We start from the raw sequence: 22164 nt of genomic DNA on the forward strand, positions 1-22164 counted from the left end.
CTACAGCTCCCAGAAAGCTTTAGAACCACGCGAACAGCTAAGGCTCATGGGAAGTGGAGTTGTTTTGGCAACTAAAAAAAAAACCAAACAGTTGAGGAAACTTTAATTGTGTCCAGCAAATGGGAGGCGATTTCAGGGCAGGCTCAGTGAATTATTGTGAAATATAATACATAATTAATTTATTATTAAAAGAAGTTAACATATAACTTAAAATTGAAATAAAGTAATCTAACTAATTAAATGTGTGTTATTTGGTTAAAGAGATTAGAGATACAGTTTTGTTCCCACTTTCCCAGTCAGACAAATAAATGCCTTCGGACAGTCTTTTTTTTAATGTATTTTATGTATTAAGTTATGTCAAACAGCAATATTAGGCTATCAAATAACATAATAATGATAATAATATATATAATAATAATGGCATAATTTTAAGAGCCATATAAATTAAGAGCACACGTAAAATAAATGGCAATATCAGATTTAGGAAGTAAAACAACCTCCTACATCTTGTCAAGTAGTAATTTATTATATTATAAGTACCTAAAATAAAACAATATAGAAAACAAAAAGGTTTAATTCTTGAAACATTTAATAAAAACACATGTATGCTCTTGAAACATGTCTCAAAAATCTTAGTACATCTTTTCAAAATATAAACATTAACAAGGTATCCAAACATTTCCCGCAGGATTTCTAAATACAAAGAAAAATCCAAGACCTCCACCGACAAACAGTGAAGTCCTGCCAGAGGTGGACAGCGGATTCAAATGGGATGATAAATTAATAAACAGGTTCAAACACTTAATAAACTTAATAAAGTTCATTCGTGGTCTGCTGCTGTATCGCCGGGACAGTTCGAGCACAAGTCCTCTTCATCTGTGAAAAAGGAAAAAATATGTATTTAAGCAAAGGCGATAAAAGCAATAAAACTACCCCCATGTTGTCATCACTCTTACCATTATAGGTGGTCCCACACCATATGCAGTAGAAATGGTGTCCTCTCAGATAGGACGTAATAATGTGCAGTTTGTCAAAGGACTGTAACAGAGAAGCACACATCAAACTCTTTAATTTTACTCTGGATTAAAAGTTTTTGATGACATATAACCACACATTCACTTGACAACACTGATTTTGGTTCATATATTGAGATTACACACACATTATATCACCAAATAAACAAGGTAAACTAAATACTAACAGTTAATTCCACTATCTCCTCTTCTTCCTTCTCCTCCTCCTCCTCCTCCTCCTCCTTATCGTCGTCTTCATCTTCCTCGTCATCAGTCTCCTCTTTAGGCCAGTACCAGTCTTCCCTGGGGACAGTGATGCCCTGAAAAGACGATTCAGGCAAAGGATTCACACGCAGAAAACCACAAGTGCTGCTTCTTTACTGAAAACAAGTGGGTGTAACTTTTCCTGGCACATTCGTATTTATTCCCACTGAAGAAAAACTGAACAGAGATAAATAAAATAAACAGCATTAGCACTGTGATGTACTGTCGCTGTAACCCTAATTCCTCCAACCTTCTGACTGTCGAGCTGCTCACAGGCTCGCTGACTCCTCCTGAGATCTCCTTCAATCTTTCGCTCTTCTCTCTCCGTCCTCACTCTTGACCTGAAATAATGAAAAAAAAAAAAAAAAACGAGGTTGCACACACAGACTACGAAACAACTGCACCACAGGAGGAAGGACGGTGTTAAGCGGCAGAGTGCATCTCATAAACTTCACCTGAAATCCTCCAGAGATTTGGTCTCGTTCTGTTGTTTGGCTCGCACTTTCTGCCGATAATGTTCGAGTTCCTCCTCAGCTTTTCTTTTCTTCACCTCTTCCATTCCAATGCCTCCTCTGTCTGGTTTCACATACAAAGAAAAAAAAAGGTACATGAAGACTGTAACACATCAGTTGGACCGCTCTCGTTGTTCAAATGCACTTTAAAACTTCACCAACGCATTGCCTACCGGTTTTGATACTTAGAGGAATTGGATCAACCCTCCCTGCTCCTGGAGAGGTAACAGAGATGAACATTTTAAACACACACAACAAATGCAAAACAGATTTAAAAAAATAATAATAATTCAGTAATGATGATATTTACCCTGCTTCCCGAGGCCTTGACCAGCTTTGTAACCCATTTTCTGCAGAAGTGCGAATCCCTTGTTCTCATTGCTAATGGAGCTTTGTAAAGCAACCTCTCTGCTCTCCTTCTCCTGCTCCTTGAAGGTCTTCTGACGGTTCTTGATGTTCGTCTCCTTCTGCTGTGTCTCCTTCTTCATTGCCTCCTTCACCCGCCTCACCATGCTGACACCTGGCTTCACATCTGGTCTGACAAGAGAGAAGAGCAAAGACAAAAAAGCTTACTGGGTGATTTAGACAAATAAGATAATATAAGATAGGATTTATTGATCCCACACTGGCGGAAACACAACAGGACAGAGAAGAAAATACACATTAAATACAATTATATAGAATATAGTCACAACTGACATTAAGTTTAATCTTAGAGGACTGAAACAAAGAGTAATAAGCTGCTTTATTAGTTAATAATGTGACAATCTGTAAAGAGCAGAAACACAAAACGCTCACATTTTATTGAGGAATGCGTCAGACATGTAGTCCTCCTCTTCATCAGACATTACGACCGCGTAAAATAGAGAAAAACGGATAAAATAAAAGCGACTGCGCTAAAAATAATTATCCGGTTGTTCGGTTTGTATTGGCTTCGTTGATGTTTGGTTCGTTCGCATTTATATTCCGAGTAGCTACAAGCTACAGAATGAGTATACAGTTCCGGCGCTTTTGATAGATAATTCAAGAGAAGGTATTTTACTTTACGTGCACAGAGATAACTTGAGTGAAAAAGGATGAAGATAATGTGAACATTATTTAAGTATTTTTTGTTAAAGCAGTATTGCCTGGACGTTATTGCCTACGTTTCACACCGGGCTAACTTCACTGCGACACCACCGATACTCGTCGTCATTCACCCCTGGGTTGTCGAAACACAGGTAGGATGAACAATATGCTTAAATACAACACACAGGTGAGTGAAGTGTTGTTGTTTTAAACAGCTTTATGTTTTAAAAGAAGTCGACAGACAGCTAACAGCTCGTGTAGCCGCAGTTTAGCTTCTTCCGCGTAGGAACCAACGTTGGCTAGCTTCGGTTGCTAACCAGCTGGAGGCAGACAGCTGTCAACACAGGACAGAAGAGTGTTAACGCTACCCAGCTTTGGCATTTTAGCTTGCTGCTTTTTACCCACACTTATTTTAAAAGCGTGCAAAGCAGCTATAACTTCATAATTACTTGTATCTGTTGCACAAACCTGTTAAAGAGTCATTGCAAGGACAGATAAATGTCTCCACAGCTGTAGTGACTCCACTGCTGGTGTACTGCTTTCTGTGTGACAGTCTGATTGGGTTGAAGAAAACAAATGTAGACATGTACTGATAAGGCACACCCCCCTACTATATCATTGCAGAGGTGAGGGTGTACAGCACTGTGTTACAAGGTCCTCGCCATGGAGCTGGCTCACAGTCTGCTGCTCAATGAAGATGCCTTGGCCCAGATCACCGAAGCAAAGAGGCCCGTCTTCATCTTCGAATGGCTCCGCTTCCTGGACAAAGTGCTTGTGGCAGCGAATAGGGTGAGTACTCAGATTCTGGCATTGTTGTTTTTTTTTGTTTGTAGAGCAGTTTGTGACTGCGTTGTGTGTTTGAATGGCAGGTGGACGTGAAGGAGAAGCAGAAGAAGCTTGTGGAGCAGCTGACGGGGCTGATCAGCAGCGCCCCTGGACCGCCGACGAGAAAACTGCTGGCCAAAAACCTCGCTACCCTTTACAGCATCGGCGACACCTTCACTGTTTTTCAGACTCTGGATAAATGCAATGAGATCATCAAAAGCAAGGATGACACACCTGCGTACTTGCCAACAAAACTGTAAGATACCGTTTAATCACAGCACAGCGTACATACATATTCTGCTTGACACATTTGCATTAAGATATAAGCTTAAGCCGTGCTCTCAGTAGTTCAGGCATATACCGTAGGCCCGCTGTCAGAGGTATTAGCAGTTAAGCCAAATGTTAATCTGCAGAGTGACATTTCATTAAAAGCAGGGATTAAGTGTACAAGAGCAGATATTATGCTGTGTTTCTTGCTGGTGTTACGAGAATCTAACAGTTATTGAAGCTGCAGACTTTAGGGTCTTATCCATCGTTCTTTCATACCTGCTTATTTCTGTCCAGATTCTGGTGGACTGAGAGGGGATGTGGGGTACAGGGCTGAAGACCTTGCTAACCCCTGAGCCACTGTGCTACTCTTACTCCAGTGTTACAGTTTAAATAATAATGTGTTTGGAGCTTTGAGGGACTCTTATTATGCTATTATCACCAATAAAATGAAATAAAAAAAACAGCCTAAATGTTCTCAAGAGTAGATTTAAGTTATACATGTTAGAATATCTGGAATAAAAAGAAACCCACACTTATTCAGTTTCAAGAGATGTCCCACTTTCAAGTTATTATCTGACCATTGCATTGTTTAACACACTATAATGTAGACTTTCTTTTTCATGCATACAATCTCTTTTCTTGCAGTGCTGCAGTGGCCTGTGTTGGAGCTTTTTATGAGAAGATGGGCAGGATGCTGGGAAGCTCCTTTCCGGACACCATTAATAATCTTTTGAAGGCATTAAAGAGTGCAGAGGTATGACTTTTAAGAGTGCACAGTTGGGAAATGCAATGTCTATAGGTATATTGGTATATAACGGATCAGTAATGGATAACTAAAGAGATTTGATCTTCAGAAACAGACATTTATTTTAATCTTTCTGCTTTAACTTTTACTTTGTTGATCTAGTCACAAGGCAGAGGAGAGATTCTTCTCAGCCTGCAGAAGGTGCTCAGTGGACTGGGTGGAGCTGCAGCTTCATGTCACAGAGATATCTACAAGAATGCCCGCTCTCTACTCACAGACAGGTCCATGGCTGTACGCTGTGCGGTAGCAAAGGTTGGTCTCAGAAAAATGCCTAATGGAGCTGTGACTGAAGTTAGTTTTTGTAGATGTGGTAAAACTAAAGGAAACATTCTTATTATGTTTCATCCTGCTGAATGTTTGTGATGGTTCCTTGCACTAGTGGAGGATTCTTAGAACTGACACTACATAATAATGTTCACGCATTTTTGCTATGTCATTCATGTGTACTGAACTCAAATCTCCTCCCTATTGTGAAACATGATTTCCTGTTTTGAAATCATGACAGTTGTACTATATATGGTGCAAGTTGTGTGGCCAGTGTATTGCAACAATTAAGCGTCTATATGTTTGTGTCAATGGTAGGTCTATAATAAAAAAAAAAGCACGTTTCCTGCACATGCATAATGTAGATTTTACTAACAGGACTCTTTATTCTTTATTCGTCTTGCCTGATCAGTGCCTGCTGGAGCTGCAGAATGAGGCCGTATTCATGTGGACCACAGAACTGGAGAACGTGGCCACTTTGTGTTTCAAAGCCTTGGAAGGATCTAACTATGGTGTTCGGGTGGCAGTGGCCAAACTGCTGGGGACAGTGATGGCCACTGCCCTGATGCCCAAACAAGCAGCTGGTAGGTTAAAGAGTTGATTTGTATAGTTTATGTTCGACTACTTGTCGTGTCGTCTTCATGGTCCCAATGCGGTTTTTCCTCAGTGATGCGTCAGAACGTGAAGCGGGCCACTCTGGAGGAGGTGCTGGAGCTAATGGCCACAGGCTTTCTGCGTGGTGGATCTGGCTTCCTGAAGAGCGGAGGAGAGATGTTGAAGGGGGGAGGCTCTGTCAGTAGGGAGGTTCGGGTGGGGGTCACACAGGTGAGGTGAATTCTCAAACATAACAAGAATATGAGCCCGCGTTGTCTGATCCAACCACTTAACTCGTGGTCTTTCTTCCATCTTCCTCAGGCCTATGTTGTGTTTGTGACTACACTTGGTGGTCAGTGGCTGGAGCGCAACTTTGCCACATTCCTGTCCCACGTTTTGGACCTAGTGTCTCACCCACGGGCCACGCAGACACACGTTGAGGCTGTGTACTCACGCCGCTGTGTCTCCTTCATGCTACGCGCCACCTTGGGGGGCTTACTTGGAGAGAAAGCACAAATTGCAGCCGGCAAAGAAATCTGCCAAGCCATCAGCAAGCAAATGAGGGCTGTGGGTAAGGAGGATGGGGGGGAAATATCACGGTTCAGAGCATTACAGAGTAAGTACTCATCCATTATTATCACTTTTAATTCACCCTTCATTCAGTTTCTAAAATTCTTGCATGGTTTGCGCTTGTGTTGCATATGGAGATGTTTTTTCTTTTCTGTCTGTTGTTGTGTGCGGAGATGGCTTTCCCTATTTCGGCTTTTCCTCTTGCTTTCGGCCTTTTTGCTTCTTTCGGTTCACTCTCCTCTTTCTTTACGTTTCTTTTTAACCACAAGCAGAATAATGTCAGTAACATTATCCATTCCCGGCTCAGCATTTGAGTTACTCATGCTTGCATTATCGCAGATCCTCCGTTGCCTGTTTGCCTGTGAATTCACATTCTGTTGTTGCGTTATAATCCCAAAAGAGCAGATAACTCTTTTCTGACTGTTGACATCTGGCTTACACCAGCAGAAAAACTGCATGTGCCACTAAATTCACTGACACAGTAGGAACAAGCCATTTCCCCCCACAGCAACAAGACATAATATTCATCATTTAGTTTGATTGATTTCAGTTTTTCCAAATTTTCATTTTGTTCTGCTTTACAACACATCAATCATTTTTTATAATCACCTTTATCTCATTCACAAAGGATGATTCTTACTCTGATTTGCTTTGCAACCTTTAAACTGATGTAAAATATGTCAAAACATACAGTCTTTTGTTCATATCGATGTTAAAACAGAATTTGAAAAACATGTTGATTGTCGGTGTCTCTTAAGACATGGTCCTGGGCTCTTCACTATACTTGCTGCTTGTAGCTTTTCCAACCAGTTGCATCTGTGAGACTTCTTGAAATTAGACTAAAAAAAAAAAAAAATTATGCTAAAAGTAACTTGGAAATTGTTTCCTGGAGCCATGATGGATCTGGGATCTCTTTGTATATGTGTATTCTACAGTCGGTTCCCAGCATCCTTTCTTGTGTGGAACAACATGACTGCCACAGTTCAAGAAGCAGCTTTAAATCTCTTCCTAAAGTCATTTAATTGACTTTTTCCTTCGGTATGATCTGTCTGGACTGTTGCCTATTTAGAGCTCTGAGGATTTAACTTCTTGATAAATGACCATTAGGTGGATTTATCAGCAATTAACTTGAATTCAGATAAAGTCTTTCTCTTTGTCACATTCATCCTTTAATGCAACTGTAACCATTGTTTCCCATATTGTACCTTTTTGTCTGAAACAAATCCTCAGATCTCTGTGTTTGTGGCACATAGCAGCACAGTGTTCCTCAGTATTTTGAGGGATTCTAGTGCCAAAGTTGCAAACCTTTGCAGTTTGAAGATGTGTGACAGCAATACATGGACTAATGTGACCATCCAGGTTTTTACAGTGCATTTTTATGTAACGTGTCAGAGGATTAATAATTAATTAATAAAAACAATTAACTTTGTAAATCTGACACAAAGTGCCTTGTTTTTGAGAAATATTTTGATCTGCGTTGCAATTCAGTGCAGGTCACATTATCCATTAATGCTGTCTACATTCTGAATTAGTAACACATTAAAATACTTTTAAGGATTTTTGATTGTGTTCAACTTGAACATTTTTTGCATACTGACAAACCCTTCTTGTTCGTTCCTTTGTCCCTGCCATGCATTTTCTTTTACAGAGGCAGTTGTGAATGACATCAGTGGAGAAAACAAGGCTGGGGCAGCTGATGTCTCTGCCAGTCAGCATGTTATGGTGTGTGCCCTGAAAGAGCTGGGCAGTCTGGTTCAGAGCTTGAGTGCCACAGCTTCACCACTCATCCAGGAGCCTTCTATAGGTGAGACACAAAATATTAAATGGAACATTAGATTTAATGCTCTAAAGTTTCTATTAATACAAGCTGAGTTTACATAGATGATAATACTCCTAGCTGGAGGGAAAATTCACTTACTTAGTCAATATTGGTCATCACCTTCTGTAACTTTAGTAATGTATTTTAACATTTGACATATATATTAGCTGCTAAGAGCTATATAAATCTTACATCCACTTCTTTTACTGACTGAAATACTCACTTTGTATGCAATTGTTTCCAGCCAAAAGTAATGATTCACTCACAACCTAAAACATATTCCATGTCCTCTTCTGCAGGACTCCTTGAAACTGTGACCTCAGTGCTGCTGCACCCAAGCATGGCAGCCCGTTTGGCGGCTGCTTGGTGCTTGCGCTGTGTTGCCGTGGCGCTGCCCTATCAGTTGACCCCATTGCTGGACCGCTGTGCAGAGAGAATCAACAACCTGAAGAGTTCCCCTGAGGCTGTGAGCGGTTACAGCTTTGCCATGGCTGCCCTGCTGGGAGGCGTACACCAGTGTCCACTGGGTATCCCCCACTCCAAGGGCAAGGTGTGTAGCCTCAGAATGTAATCGCTTACTGGTTCGTTCACTTGTGTAACTGTTTGAGGGCTTGACCTTCTGTACCCGCCTCACAAATTGCTCTAAATGGATTCAAAGATTGAATTGTCTGTGTTCTTGCCTTGTAGTTGGTGGTGAGCATAGCTGAAGACCTCCTGCGTACAGCTGCTCAGAATAGTCGACTGTCCCTGCAGCGCACACAGGCTGGATGGCTGCTGCTGGGTGCCCTCATGACTCTGGGTTAGTCTCCGAGACATCTCTCTCCTGTCTCTTGGCTTTGATTAGTCAACAACACTGTCTCCCTCACACTGACAACATTGCCACCACATTGCTTTTGTGCCCAGGTCCCTCCCTTGTGCGCTATCACCTTCCCAAGATGCTGCTGCTGTGGAGGAACGTGTTTCCTCGCTCCCAGAAGGAGCTGGAGGCTGAGAAGGCCAGGGGAGACTCCTTCTCCTGGCAGGTTACCCTGGAGGGCCGAGCTGGAGCACTGTGTGGTAAAGATACACATCTCCCTGTATATCTGGATATGTTCTGTAAGGTTAGCAGACACAATTCTGACCAACACTCTTGTTCCTTTCCTTTGAAGCTATGCGTAGCTTTGTGGCCCACTGTCCGGAGCTGCTTACAGAAGACGTGATCCGTAGACTGATGACTCCCATTGAATGTGCCATGACCATGATGTCTCAGTGAGTGTGATGCTTTTAAGAATGGTTGTCTGTTGACAATATAAAGATGCAGTTGTAGTGGGAGTTTTAGGTACACACACAGTGTTAATTTTGTCATGTGTGACGACTATTTCTTGCATTTCTTTCGTTATTTTCAGATTATATATCTAATGACTGCAACGTTTTCTTCTTTTTTCAGTGTCCCTGCCATCATTAAGGTCCATGGTGCTCACCTGAAAGCAAGTGCAGCGATGGTGAGGCTCAGGTTGTACGACATCTTGGCTCTATTGCCTCCCAAGACCTATGAAGGTAACACAGCCACTTCCGCATTTTTTTATACATAAATTATGATTGTTCATAGAAGGCGTTTTAAAAACGGTAATCTTCTCGTGTAGGCAGCTTCAACGCCCTCCTAAGGGAACTGGTGGCAGAGTTCACTTTGACCGACAACTCGGCCAACACTACCACCTCCTTGCTGCGCTCTCTCTGTCACTATGACGACAGTGTGCTCATGGGTTCCTGGCTACAAGAGACTGACCACAAGTCCATAGAGGATCAGGTGATTAAAATAATCAATAATATGACAAAGCCGAAATATAGTTCTACTATATATTAAAAGGCTAAATGGAGATGTGTGTTTGGATCCTCATTATCTCTTGTCTTGATGAACATTGATACTACTATGTGGTCGTCCCTAAACAGCTGCAGCCCAACAGTGCGTCTGGCAGCGGAGCTCTGGAACACGATCCCTCCTCCATCTACCTGCGTGTCCCCATCGGCGAGGCCATCCCAGGACCTCTCCCTTTGGGTGTGTCGGTCATCGATGCTTCAGTGGCCCTATTCGGTGTGGTTTTCCCTCACGTCTCCTTCAAACACAGGTGAGAAGTTTAGTTGTTGCTTTGGGATTTTTGTGGTTTTGGGAAGGTGGTGAAAAAGTTACCAGCCCTGTACTATAACTCTTATGCATCCTGCTGTTTGCCTTAATTTCCTCTTCCTAGTCACCATCCTCTTTTCTAAATGTTAACATGTTTCTTTCATCCTATATGACAGCAAATCTGATCTAAAACTGTTACTGGCTAGCATTATATTTATATTATGTTATTATGCATAATAATGCAATTGAATGACATCGCTTAAATACCAGTCACATACATCTATAGTATAAACAAATGTATTTTCTAATTATATTAATAAGAATTCTACCTAAACAACATGCTACTGTCTGAGGTAACCATATATATTAGATTGTAATGTGCATGGAAAAATACATGACTTTTATTTGTTTTGATATCGGCCATCGGTCGCCTTGGTCCCTAAATATCAGCATCGGCATCAACCATTGAAAAACCTTCTCTTCTCGTTTATTATGTGTTTATATTCACTGTTGCAGAGCTCTTTGTGGCATGCTGTTTTGTAATAAATTTTACCCGACTTTGTATATTATGCAGGCTGCAGATGCTAGATCACTTTGCAGAGTGTATAAAGCAGGCTAAAGGAGTTCGGCAGCAGGCAGTCCAACTGAACATCTTTACTGCAGTGCTTAGTGCCCTCAAGGTGAGCAAATGTGCTTTATATCAGGAATATCATGTTTCATTACCCAGATAATGTGCAGTTGTATGCAAAGGTTTGACCACCCCTTGACAAATAACACATTTGGGTGATTTTTTTCATTGACAAGATGTAAACACAGCCTCTTGAGGGTATGGAACATAAAACACAATATTCACAGCAAACGTTCATGCATTGTTTTATTTCATAAATTGAACAAAAATAAGAACATCATGATGGAATGTGCATGTGGAGTGGGCACCCTAAACTGTCAGTGCTTAGTAACCCCCCGCCCCCCCCGACAGATATCACAGCTCGCAAACACTTTTTGTACCTCACTAGAGGTATATATATCAGATATATACAACTGTATATAATGAGGAATTTTGTATCTCCTCTTTCCTCCCTGACTGAAGGGTTTGGCTGAGAACAAGAGTACTCTGGGTCCTGAGGAGGTACGTAAGTCGGCCCTGGCCCTGGTGATGGGAGCGTTGGACAATCCCAACCCCATCCTGCGCTGTGCCGCTGGAGAGGCCCTGGGCAGGATGGCTCAGGTGGTGGGAGAGGCTACCTTCATCGCCAGAATGGCACAAACCAGCTTTGACAAGTAAGCTTTTGTTACTATTTTTTATTTTAAATTTAGTTCCATGTTATTCTATTATTTCTCCAGTTAAGCTCAAGGGAGACTCGGTCCACACACACCAACATTATAATCAGTTTCAGAACAATTTTGTAGGTCAAAGATTTTTTTAAGAAGATAAAGGTTTCAGATTGTCCTCATAATGTATCTTGAACTGAATCTTACAGTTCTATCTTTGGCTTTAATCAGGTGATACATGTCTCTCTTCCTGCTTTATTTCCAGACTCAAGTCGGCCCGTGATGTAGTATCAAGGACAGGCCATTCACTGGCTCTTGGCTGTCTGCATCGATACGTTGGAGGAATTGGCTCAGGCCAGCACTTAAAGACCAGCGTTAGCATCTTATTGGCTCTGGCCCAGGATGGGTCCTCTCATGAAGTCCAGGTACAGTGCATTACTCAGGAGGAATAGATTTTAAAATTCACTCATAGTTGAATGAGAATAGAAGAGAAAGATAGACTCCAGCTATCTTTTTTTCAGTTGTTTTTTCCAAATAAACTGGATTATAATTTTGTTTTCTTGTAGTTTTTTTCTTGTAGTTTAAATTAAAAAATGGCAAGCTTTGTTTCATCATTTGTGCTTTTCACATTACTAATTCAGATATTCTCCATCCATTTTTTATCAGACATGGGCTCTACACTCTCTGGCTCTGATTGTGGATTCTAGTGGTCCCATGTACAGAGGCTACGTGGAGCCTACACTGTCCCTGGTACTCACCCTACTCCTCACCGTGCCCCCGTCCCACACAGAGGTGCACCAGTGTTTGGGCCGCTGTCTGGGAGCTCTCATCACAACTGTGGGACCAGAATTACAGGGTAACTGTGGCTTAAACACAATTAGAAACCTCCTTGTGTTACTGTGACTCTCTGACTTTCATTTCTTTAAAAGCTGTGTGAATGTGAATACCCTTTTCTGCCCAGCAGATGGCAGATTAAGCAATTCTAACCCACTACAGCGACTCTATATCCTCTTACTGCTAAAAATGCTGTTTGTTTTTGTCACTCTTCCTAATCAGTCTCATTGGGTTTTCTAGGAAATGGAGCCACTATCTCCACCATCCGCTCATCATGCCTGGTTGGTTGTGCCATAATGCAGGACCACTCTGACTCTCTTGTGCAGGCAGCTGCCATCTCATGCTTGCAGCAGCTGCACATGTTTGCTCCACGCCATGTCAACCTGTCCAGCCTGGTGCCCTGTCTATGTGTAAGACATAATGAATTTCAGACTACATGTACAGTTGTTAGAGTTTATCTTTAGAGTTTATCCTAATTGTAATAATCATTTCTTACTGTACTATGGGATGCAGGTGCACCTGTGCAGCTCTCACCTGTTGTTGCGACGTGCTGCTGTGGCCTGCCTGAGGCAGCTTGCTCAGAGAGAGGCTGCAGAGGTCTGTGAGTATGCCATGAGCCTGGCGAAGAGAGCAGGAGACAGCAAAGACAGTACAATAAGTGAGTACAAATACAAATTGTGAACCTGATGAGAGAATTCTGATCAGTCAGTATACCTCAGTAAGACCCTTACTGTGTTGACATTGTCCCTGGTTTAGAGCTGAACATCACAGAGACCGGTCTGGAGGGCGTTCTGTTTGGTATGTTGGATCGGGAGACGGACAGGAAGCTGTGTTCTGATATCCATGACACACTGGGACACATGCTGTCGTCGCTTGCTGTGGAAAAGCTTTCTCATTGGCTGAAACTCTGCAAAGATGTCTTGGCAGCAACTACGGGTAAATCTACAAAACAACTAAATTTGACAAATTACCCTTTTTTTTGCACAAACAAAGAATGGAATAAATCTAAATCTTCTCTTTTAAACCATTGTATCATGAATGTGTCTGCCTCGTTCAGATGTAGGGGGAGCCGTTGTATTCGAGGTAAAAGATGAGGAAGACTCTGAGAAAAAGGACGAGATGGACGATGACACCATGTTCACAGGCCTGGGCGAAGATGACAAGTCCAAGCCCTCTGTGGCGCCGCGCTGGGTGACACGGGTATTTGCAGCAGACTGCTTGTGCCGCATCATCCTGCTGTGCGAGAATGACAAAGCGCACTTTGACCTAGCAGCTGCCCGCTCTGCACAGGCCAAGAACCTCAAAGGTACCATTCACATTGCTGCCAGAGCAGAGTAGCTCAGAGTTCACCTCAAGGTTTTTCTGATTGATTTATGCCACCTGTTATCTCTTGTGTGTTTGTTTGTCACAGGCTGTTGTGGTTGCTGGAAAATTACATGTCAATTTTAGTTTGTTTTTGGTTTATATAACTTTTTGCAACCTCCAGGCAGTTCAAGTGTCAGCTGCTGAAAAAAGCTCATTCATGTGCTTTAATGTAAAGATGGAACAAAACTAGAGATCTAGAGATGAGTAAGCAAAGGTGGGAGGGATTTTTTTCCTCTGTGACAGATAGAGAAGCTAGACAGTAATAGCACAGTGTAGTGATTTTGCTACTTTGGAACAGCTAAGCCAAATTTAGTGACTGGAATTGAGTGGATGGTTGGTCTGCATGTTGGCGTATCCGACTTATCCCTTAAAAGGTGCACTTCAGCTAAAACTCCTTAAATCTCAGCTTCAAGGCCGATTTCTTTTGAGTATCTACAAGCACACTGAAACTTTATATTCTGATTTGTTATGTATTTAATCCTCAATTCATTGTCACTAAGAGGAAGGCGTTAACAAAGCAAATAAAGACCTCGGAGGAAGCAACAATTGTACCGTCTTGCTGACGTAGAGCCCATCATCAAAGGATGATTAAGTCACATATTAAGCAATGACTGGCAAATGTCGAAATGAATGAGAAATATGTTACAAATTCCACTTTCTGGTTTTTATATTCTTGCGTTTCTGTTCCTCCTCCTTGTTTTTCCATCTATTTCTATCCATCCAGGAGATCAGTTGGTGCTTCATTTGTCTGACCTCATCCGTATGGCCTTCATGGCGGCTACAGACCACAGCAACCAGCTGAGGATGGCTGGCCTGCAGGCACTGGAGGACATCATTAAAAAGTTTGCATCCGTACCAGAGCCAGAGTTCCCAGGGCACGTTATCCTGGAACAATACCAGGCCAATGTAAGTCCAAAACACATCAAATTCCATTATGCTGCAAAAGTCCAAAATGAAGAGTGACACAATAAATGTGACACAAATTGAGGAATTGAACTTTGTACTGATCATGTATGCATTTAGGTCGGAGCTGCTCTCAGACCTGCATTTTCACCCGATACACCGTCTGACATAACAGCTAAGGCATGCCAGGTAAGACACGCTGCTTGTTTACGAACATTTACAGACGCAGAGATACTATCAGTACATAGCTGTTTGTACTGTAACATCCATTTTTCTGAACAGCATTTACATACATTTATATATTTGGATGATGTTAGAGGCTTTTTGTAGCAATGCTACTGCAATAGCAGTTAATTACCACTGCACAGTGAGTCCTCATACCCTTAGAACCCAGCAGTGTCACATTTTCTGCCTTAATGCTCTTTGACTTGACTGACAGTGGAAAATAACAAACATGCCTGTCAGCAGTATTCTTAAAAAATCCTTTTCTCTTTGACATTCCCCCATGTTACTGGCTCAGGGTTTTTGCCCACTGAGACTATTTCTGTTCTTTCTGAGGGCTGAAAGCTTGACATTAGAGTTTCTCTTTCTTAAATTTAATGATTAACTTAGTCTCTGATACCTTGTACCCTCAAGGTGACAATAGCAACTATATATAATTCAAGGAGCCTTCAGTACAAACCTGTGGAACTGCAGGGTCACATGAAATAACATACAGCAGCATTTGACTATAGTTTAAATAATCAAACAAGTAGCCAGTCATCTCGCTAAGTACATTTGCATCATAACACCTTTGTAAGTCTCCTTAAAGAAAGCATTTTCAAACTCCTGCCCTTGGCTGCCTGACACTCTTAATAGCAGTTCTCCTCAGAATGATGTAATCTTATAAATGTCTGCTCCACTTGTACAGCCCTAACATGTCGGTCCTACTTATTAATAAACTGTTTGACACTTTGACACCCCCACTCTCTTTAATGGCTAATCAACCTTGAGTGCTCTGTTATGTAATGTAGATTTTTTATTTTTTCTCAAGTGTCGTAAGAGAAGTTACAGCTGAAGGGTCGTGGGTGCTGTAAATGTTCAATTAGTTTTACCATTTATTACCTCGACCCCCCTCTGTGTGACTACAGGTGTGTAGTACATGGATTGGTAGTGGCGTAGTCAGTGACCTCAATGACCTGCGGCGAGTCCACAACCTGCTTGTGTCGTCGCTGGACAAGGTGCAGGCTGGGAAGGGCTCATCCAGTCAGCTGTACAGTGAGAGCGCCACCACGATGGAGAAACTGGCTGTGCTAAAGGCTTGGGCTGAGGTGAGACTGCAGACCCTCATGAGAGTACCGTCATATGTTAGTTATGTTACACATTATCTACTTAATAAAGCTGACTATACACACTGGCTTTCTTTCTCAGGTGTATGTTGTGTCGATGAAGATCAAGAAAGAGGCTGAGTCTAAGCCTGCCAAACCTGTCCGAAGTGCAGATGATGACGATGATGACGATGATCTTGGTGCAGGCGTGCTTCCGCCTGACAGCCTCATCACTCTGGTGCAGCCAGAGCTTCCCTCGCTGAGCCGCCTGTGGCTGGCCATGTTACGAGACTACGCTCTGCTCACTCTGCCTGCTGAGTTTTCCAGTCAGCTGCCCCCCGATGGTACAAGACAGATTCTTGTTTCTCCCTGTTTAATTTGATTAAGTCCGGATCAAATCTCTTCACATGTATGGACACGTGTACATAACAATGTAGACTTGCAGTGGTTCTAATATTACATTGGATATTTAGTCCACTTCAATCTCTAGTTTTTTAGTTCTTTGCGCTGGTTGATTTTGACAGTTTTTGATAAAATCATCAACAAAAACATGTCCTGGATTACTGTCAAATGGCTGTTTTGAAGAATAAGGTGTTCCAGCACATTGTTGGACATCTTTGGGCACTTTACCAATGAGGGAAATGTAATGAATAGTTCAAATAAACAATTTAGGAGCATATATTTTAATGTATGTGAGTCTATTTGTGTTAATATGTTGCATTTGTAAACAATTCAAACCACATTTTAAAATAATATAATAATATTGATTTTTTAAATGTATTATTATTATTGTCTCTCTGTGTTCAGGTGGAGCGTTTTATACTCCAGAGACTATAGACACAGCAAGGCTCCACTATCGAGGTTCGTGGGCACCCGTCCTGCATGCTGTGGCCCTGTGGCTGAGCAGCACTGGGTTTGGAGCTGGTGAAGAGAAAGAGGAGGTCCCCTCAGCTCCCTCTAAGGCTCCTGCTCTCCCTCAAGGAGCCTCCTTCACCACAAAGACCTTCGAGGAGTCAGTGGAAGACAGGATGCACCTGATGTTGGGTAAAGAAAAATGCATCATTTGTAGTACAGTATATAGTATTCCTGCATTTTTCTTCCTCATGAACACCTCAGTGAGAACCTGTTTTTTGGTATTATGTGTATTCTTCTTCACAAATCAACGATTGTCTTAAAAGAAGCAGAGTGGAACACTTTTTCATAGCAGCTGCTTTTTGTTTGCCTCACAGCCATGGATCTGTCTCTCAACTGCACACAGTGAAAGGGTGGTGGATAGAAAAAGAGAATAGCATGAACACACCCTAAGTGCATTTCTGTGTTCTGTCTCTCAGGTGTCAGTATAGAGTTTCTTTGCTTCCCCCGGCCTGAGGAGCCCATTGAACATGTGATGTCCTGCCTGCAGGCCCTGTTCACTCTGCTAGCATCTCCATGTGCAAAGATCCATATTGCTGAGGACCAGGTAAAGACACAAGTGCAGAAATTACAAATGTAATATTCTGTATCACCATCCTAGAATTTTATTTATGTGTACTGAATTACACAGTATTACATTGAAAATGAAATACATATAATAATATTAAAACTCTATGCTGAAATGTGTTTCTGCTTTTAAGGAATTTGGATTTGCTTATTTGTGTTTTTAAAGCTCTTTAACTTGTAATGAAAAAACAGCATTACTGCCATATGTTAACAGAAATTCAAGCACTGCATCTTTATTGATGGAATACTTTCATAAGGTATCAAATAAGGAACAGTGGATTTCATTCATGGCCTCTTGTAATGGTTATTTCATTGGTCTAGTTCAAGTGATACATTTACCAGTGACTGATCACCACCATAGTGCAAATATCTGGTAAGCTCAACAGGGTCATGTGATATTTACTGACTTTACGAGGTGATAAGCATTGCTCCAATGCTCCATTAACCAACTGACCGCTACACAATGAATAAAGGGACACTGAGAGCTTCAAAGGATACATAGATTGTATCCTACAAATTCAGAAAAAAGAAGGTTGTTTTTTCTCGGCTGCATTTGGGGGAGTGTTTTAAAATGGGACAGATCTTTGCCGGCCCTATGACGCAAGTGTGGACTTCAGAGGATCCGGCCCCTTAAATTGGGACACAGCATGTGTCTCTCTGCTGCTGCCACTGTCATTACAATCTCATGTCACAGGCAAGAGCCACATGCTATGTTTGTGTACGTGGGACTCGAATTTCTGTTAAGATACAGACTTGAAGACTTGAAACTTAATTTTGAGAAAGAGTAAAAATTTGCCCATTTACCACTCAGATAAAACAACCGCTTGTGGACCTGTTGGCAATGAGCCAGAGCAGATGAGTATAATGTGTCAGGCATTATGATTATAAATTGGCATGACTGTAAATGTTATTTCTGTTGTAGCTGTTGGCAGTGGAGCTCCTGAACGTGCTCCACAGACTGCTGCTGACCCGGGATCCTCCTGCTGTACAGCTCCAAGTCACTGCTGTCGTACAGGAGACCATCAGGGCTGCACAGGACCATCTGCAGCGACAGAGGACCAGCAAGGGTCAGGAACTAACACATCCTACAGGCTCGGCCTTGTTTACATTACAGCACTTTATACTTCAACAGTAAACTAACAATGCTGTTTTGCGTCATCTGTTCATGTCAAGTTTCATATTCGTAGTAAAGGCGTTTCAATTATGTGGCAGTTTGAGTGATCTAGGTCACTTATATTCTGCTTAGGCAAAGAGGAAGAAGGCGAGAAAGACTCCCAGCCCTGCCTAGGGGAAGGAGGAGACAAAGGGGAGCTCGTCCCTGGCAAGTCTCTGGTGTTTGCCGCCATGGAGCTGCTCGTGTTCATCCTGGTCCGCCACTTGCCGCAGCTTAATACACGTGTGAAGGAGTCACCCAGCCATGTGCCACTCAGGCCTCAGCGACTACCCGAAGAAAGTGCACGCCTGGTGGCGAACACAGTTTCCATTCTGGCAGAACTGCCCTCGCTCTGCTCCCCTGCTGGTGAGGCCCGAGGCAAACTACAACACACACACAGTATGCAAAATAGCAAAACAGACAAAAGCAAATTTGTATAACCACAGTACACAAAGACCGCAAGTCTCTGTTCCAACTTGGATGTTTTATTTAGAACTATTATAGCCTGCTTGGCCTGTATTGTTCAAGTTTGTGTATGCTAACGATGCTATATGCATTTGCGTGAGATTAAGAGTAAATATGAATATTATGAGCATAGCAGTGTGGTGTTCACACAGTTTCTTTTTGCCTGTACAGGAAGCATGACCATCCTACCTACAGCGCTCTTCCTTATCACGGGGGTGCTGAGGGAAACTGCAGTTAAGACTGCTGACAACTCGGTGCCTCTGCCCGTGTCGGCTGCCCTGCAGGGCATCAAGACCATCATTACCTCCCCACTGGCCCGGGTGGAGAGCATGCAGACACAGTGGACCGGCCTCGTGAGGAGCAGCCTGGCTTCTGTACTCGAGCACTCACAGCCAGGTAAGCAAACACACACAGGTTTGATCTAGACTTCTAGGCTTCTCTGTGGAGGGGAGCAAGAAAGAAATATGACATAATTATTAATTGCCAGCGTGCATTCTTGTTTGTGTATCTCTATAGATGAGTCCAGGCCTGACATGGATGAGGTCAGTATGTTGACAGCAATCACACTCTTCCTGCTGTCTGCCAGCAATGAACTGGTTGGAGTCACCGTCCTGCAGAAGGGCTGCATGGACCGCTTCCGAAATGCCCTCAACTCTAGTGATCCCTGGGTAAGCACCTATGTGTACAGACATATCTGAAGTATGAGAATCTCAATCTGGACAAAGTTTGAATGCCCGATCAAAAGGTGTATTAGACTTTCCAGATGTGTGTGCCCAAGTTTAAAAAAAAAAAAAAAACATCTTAAATCTTTTTGCCACAGGTTCAGGCACGGTGTTACCAGCTGCTGTTGTCAGTGTTTCAGCACTCCAGCCGTGCCCTGTCTACTCCGTACATCCACGCTCTGGCTCCACTCATGGTGGAGAAGCTGAAGGCAGTGGAGCGCAGTCGGCCAGGGACAGCCGCAGAGCTGCAGGCTGTGCAGGAGGGCATCAGGGTCCTGGAGAATCTGGTCGGCATGGGTGAAGAGCAGAACCGTAAGTGTGGCTCTGCCTAATGGACCACTAAAGTACCGTATTTGTTCCATTAAAGTGTTTAGCTCCATTAAAGTAGGTCTCGTAAAGTATTTATCTCAGTGCCTTTGGATGTTTCCTATCAAAGATCAGAGCAATAAAGCATTACATGCTAAATTTAGAATCCCTGCACTAGTTTACTGTCAATTTTACTATTGATTCAGAAATATGCTACATTAGTTTCTCCATTTATACTTGTAGTTTCTATTTCCCTTGTAAAGCAAACTGCACTGCATTCCTACACAAGATGAGCTACAAAAAAAGTGGATTGAGTTAATGTTTGTTTATATTAAGCGGTGGGGGTAAGTGGTTGCTTGAAGAATCAGTCAAACAATCTAATTTGATCAACTAATTGATTAATCATTGCTCCTTTAATTGTACATATTATGGAACTTACGAGTCATTCCTCCTGTCTTTCCTGTCAGAGCTGTGCACTCATCTTACATTTTATGACCCATTAATAGTTGAGTTCAGCCACACGGTATCAACAGTTTGTCATTTCACTCCAATACAAACGTCAGTGTACTTCTTAAATCTGACACATACAAATAAATAATTCATCCAACATTTAACACCTATCAGTCCTCAATTAACTTTTTGTGTATAGTCTTACAGATATTTTGGAGATACTGAATCTGGGTTGCTTCGTTATTGCCACTGCCTCGTATATCTAGTCCAGGAGAATTGGGTTGGATTTGTGGCCATTTACGCTCTTCTAGCCCCTTTTTCTATTTAGTTTTGCTGTATTTTCTAATACCTCGTTGTTTTAATGTGCTTTTAAAGGGGTGCAGTTGCTGGCTCTTCTTGTACCAACTCTCGTCTCCTACCTTTTGGATGAAAACGCCATCTCCTCTGCACCCCAAGTCTCCAAAGGCCTGCATGATTTTGCCCTTCAGAACTTAATGCGGATCGGTCCCCTCTATCCAGCTGCCTTCAAGATAGTAATTGGTGCGGCACCTGAGCTTAAAATCCGTCTGGAATCTGCTATACGGGCCAACCAGGCCAGCAGCAGAGCCAAAGCCGCAGCCAGGCAAGCTCAGCCGACTGTGCAAGCTGCACCAACCATCAAACTCAAAACGAGCTTCTTCTGAACTCTCCAAAAAATGCACTGTACACTCTCGCAGCCTAATTTAATGTTGTCTTTTTTGTTGTTTTCTGTCAACAGAGTACCACATGTCATGTCTGTATTAACTACATTTTCTTAAGTGTATTTATTTATTCTACATGTTCTCTTTTGATGGATGAGAACTCATCTTGAAGTCAACAAGACGATTATGTAAATATCATTAAAAAGCCTTTGAATGTTCTCTTTAAAAAAAAAAAAAAAAGCTCACTTTAAAATCTGTAGGACATTTTGATTGTGTGAATGTATCATTTCCGGACTTGATGCACATTTATAAAGGGATACAATTTACATTTCTGTTTTTCAGTAGGTTGTTTTTTTTCTCCTTATTTTGTCCTTTTTGTCTGGTCGTCATCTCTCCCTCTCCAGACGTTGATGTTTATATTGTGCCATTTTTCAGTGATTTTTGTATCACGATGAACATGGCGGTTATTTTATTCCTTTAGATTCCAATCATGCATGTTTGTTTAGTGGAGCTGGTGTATTATATGGCCTTAGGGTCTGCTGATTGTTACTGATAGGTGTTATTTTTATTTTCATCCTTACTTTTAAATGTTTCTTGTTTTATGTTATAACCATTCCTACTACATGATCTTAAACAACCCTGAGAATTTAATAATTTTTAATCACTATTTTGAGCCCAGAATTAGATTAGATTTGAAAATTAATTGAATCATGCTTGCAGTTTGTTTTCATGCAGTAATTGTAATTCTCACAGAGTTAATTGGTCTGCTGATAACACGGAGGGACACTAACGAACAAGTACACAAACTAATGTATGTGCTGCATATCATACAGATTGATGTTTGATCCATATCTGTAATAGCTACATGAATAGGTGAGCATCAACCACCATCATAAAGTAGCAGAGTTATTGAAAAGGCCCTATGTTATAATTCCACCCTCATTTCCTTAAAATGTGAATAAAGTTGATTTAATCTCACTGCGCTGTTGCCTGTATTTACTCCACCCCCCCTGCTCGAGGAATAAATACTCATACAGCATCAGCATCAACAGAATAAACAACTCTGGAGGAGTAAAAAAAAACAAACAAACAAGGAGCGTTTTGTCTCCTCCGGGGAGTCTCG

General features: G+C 42.0%; 2 protein-coding genes across 6 annotated transcripts; one reads left to right on the top strand and one right to left on the bottom strand.

Moving 5' to 3' along the window:
* Window positions 1–571: 571 nt before the first annotated feature.
* Window positions 572–3447, bottom strand: gpatch11 (G patch domain containing 11). 3 transcript variants are annotated; one of them, XM_051429594.1, is made up of 8 exons: window positions 3326–3447; window positions 2100–2326; window positions 1963–2004; window positions 1733–1853; window positions 1528–1618; window positions 1202–1333; window positions 957–1038; window positions 572–876 (listed from the first exon to the last, which is right to left on the bottom strand). In XM_051429594.1, the coding sequence occupies exons 2-8, from the start codon at window positions 2299–2301 to the stop codon at window positions 821–823; spliced, it is 726 nt and encodes a 241-aa protein (XP_051285554.1). In that variant the 5' UTR covers window positions 2302–2326; window positions 3326–3447; the 3' UTR covers window positions 572–820. The 3 variants fall into 3 exon arrangements, with proteins under 3 accessions (XP_051285554.1, XP_051285536.1, XP_051285546.1); XM_051429576.1 differs by lacking the exon at window positions 3326–3447 and adding an exon at window positions 2588–2752; XM_051429586.1 differs by lacking the exon at window positions 3326–3447 and adding an exon at window positions 2588–2743 and having other exon boundaries at window positions 2100–2321.
* On the top strand, window positions 2901–22019 carry heatr5b (HEAT repeat containing 5B). Of its 3 annotated transcripts, none has more exons than XM_051429465.1 (36): window positions 2901–3009; window positions 3482–3646; window positions 3727–3938; window positions 4598–4706; window positions 4860–5009; window positions 5434–5605; window positions 5689–5846; window positions 5937–6231; window positions 7834–7989; window positions 8304–8554; window positions 8692–8803; window positions 8908–9060; window positions 9153–9252; window positions 9431–9540; window positions 9627–9790; window positions 9934–10109; window positions 10680–10785; window positions 11196–11386; window positions 11643–11802; window positions 12044–12233; window positions 12452–12621; window positions 12725–12869; window positions 12968–13147; window positions 13269–13517; window positions 14301–14482; window positions 14600–14668; window positions 15610–15789; window positions 15890–16130; window positions 16594–16830; window positions 17118–17245; window positions 18188–18332; window positions 18512–18784; window positions 19055–19279; window positions 19400–19551; window positions 19704–19917; window positions 20737–22019. In XM_051429465.1, exons 2-36 carry the CDS (start codon window positions 3521–3523, stop codon window positions 21042–21044), a joined length of 6189 nt encoding a protein of 2062 aa, XP_051285425.1. In that variant the 5' UTR covers window positions 2901–3009; window positions 3482–3520; the 3' UTR covers window positions 21045–22019. The 3 variants fall into 3 exon arrangements, with proteins under 3 accessions (XP_051285425.1, XP_051285443.1, XP_051285435.1); XM_051429483.1 differs by having other exon boundaries at window positions 5937–6186; XM_051429475.1 differs by having other exon boundaries at window positions 2955–3044.
* Window positions 22020–22164: the final 145 nt, after the last annotated feature.

This window comes from Dicentrarchus labrax, unplaced genomic scaffold (genome assembly GCF_905237075.1).
Source record: "Dicentrarchus labrax unplaced genomic scaffold, dlabrax2021, whole genome shotgun sequence".
NCBI classification, from domain to species: Eukaryota; Metazoa; Chordata; class Actinopteri; family Moronidae; genus Dicentrarchus; species Dicentrarchus labrax.

What these genes read in the sequence shown, in the direction of transcription:
- heatr5b (XM_051429465.1), top strand. Translation starts at nt 3,521, where the DNA reads ATGGAGCTGGCTCACAGTCTGCTGCTCAATGAAGATGCCTTGGCCCAG. An exon ending in TACGCTGTGCGGTAGCAAAG is followed by an intron (nt 5,010 to 5,433) that starts GTTGGTCTCAGA and finishes TTGCCTGATCAG; the next exon opens with TGCCTGCTGGAGCTGCAGAA. An exon ending in GCCTGGTGCCCTGTCTATGT is followed by an intron (nt 12,622 to 12,724) that starts GTAAGACATAAT and finishes TATGGGATGCAG; the next exon opens with GTGCACCTGTGCAGCTCTCA.
- gpatch11 (XM_051429576.1), bottom strand. Translation starts at nt 2,637, where the DNA reads ATGTCTGATGAAGAGGAGGACTACATGTCTGACGCATTCCTCAATAAA. An exon ending in TCAAGGCCTCGGGAAGCAGG is followed by an intron (nt 2,005 to 2,099) that starts GTAAATATCATC and finishes TTACCTCTCCAG; the next exon opens with GAGCAGGGAGGGTTGATCCA. An exon ending in AGGAGATAGTGGAATTAACT is followed by an intron (nt 1,039 to 1,201) that starts GTTAGTATTTAG and finishes TCTCTGTTACAG; the next exon opens with TCCTTTGACAAACTGCACAT.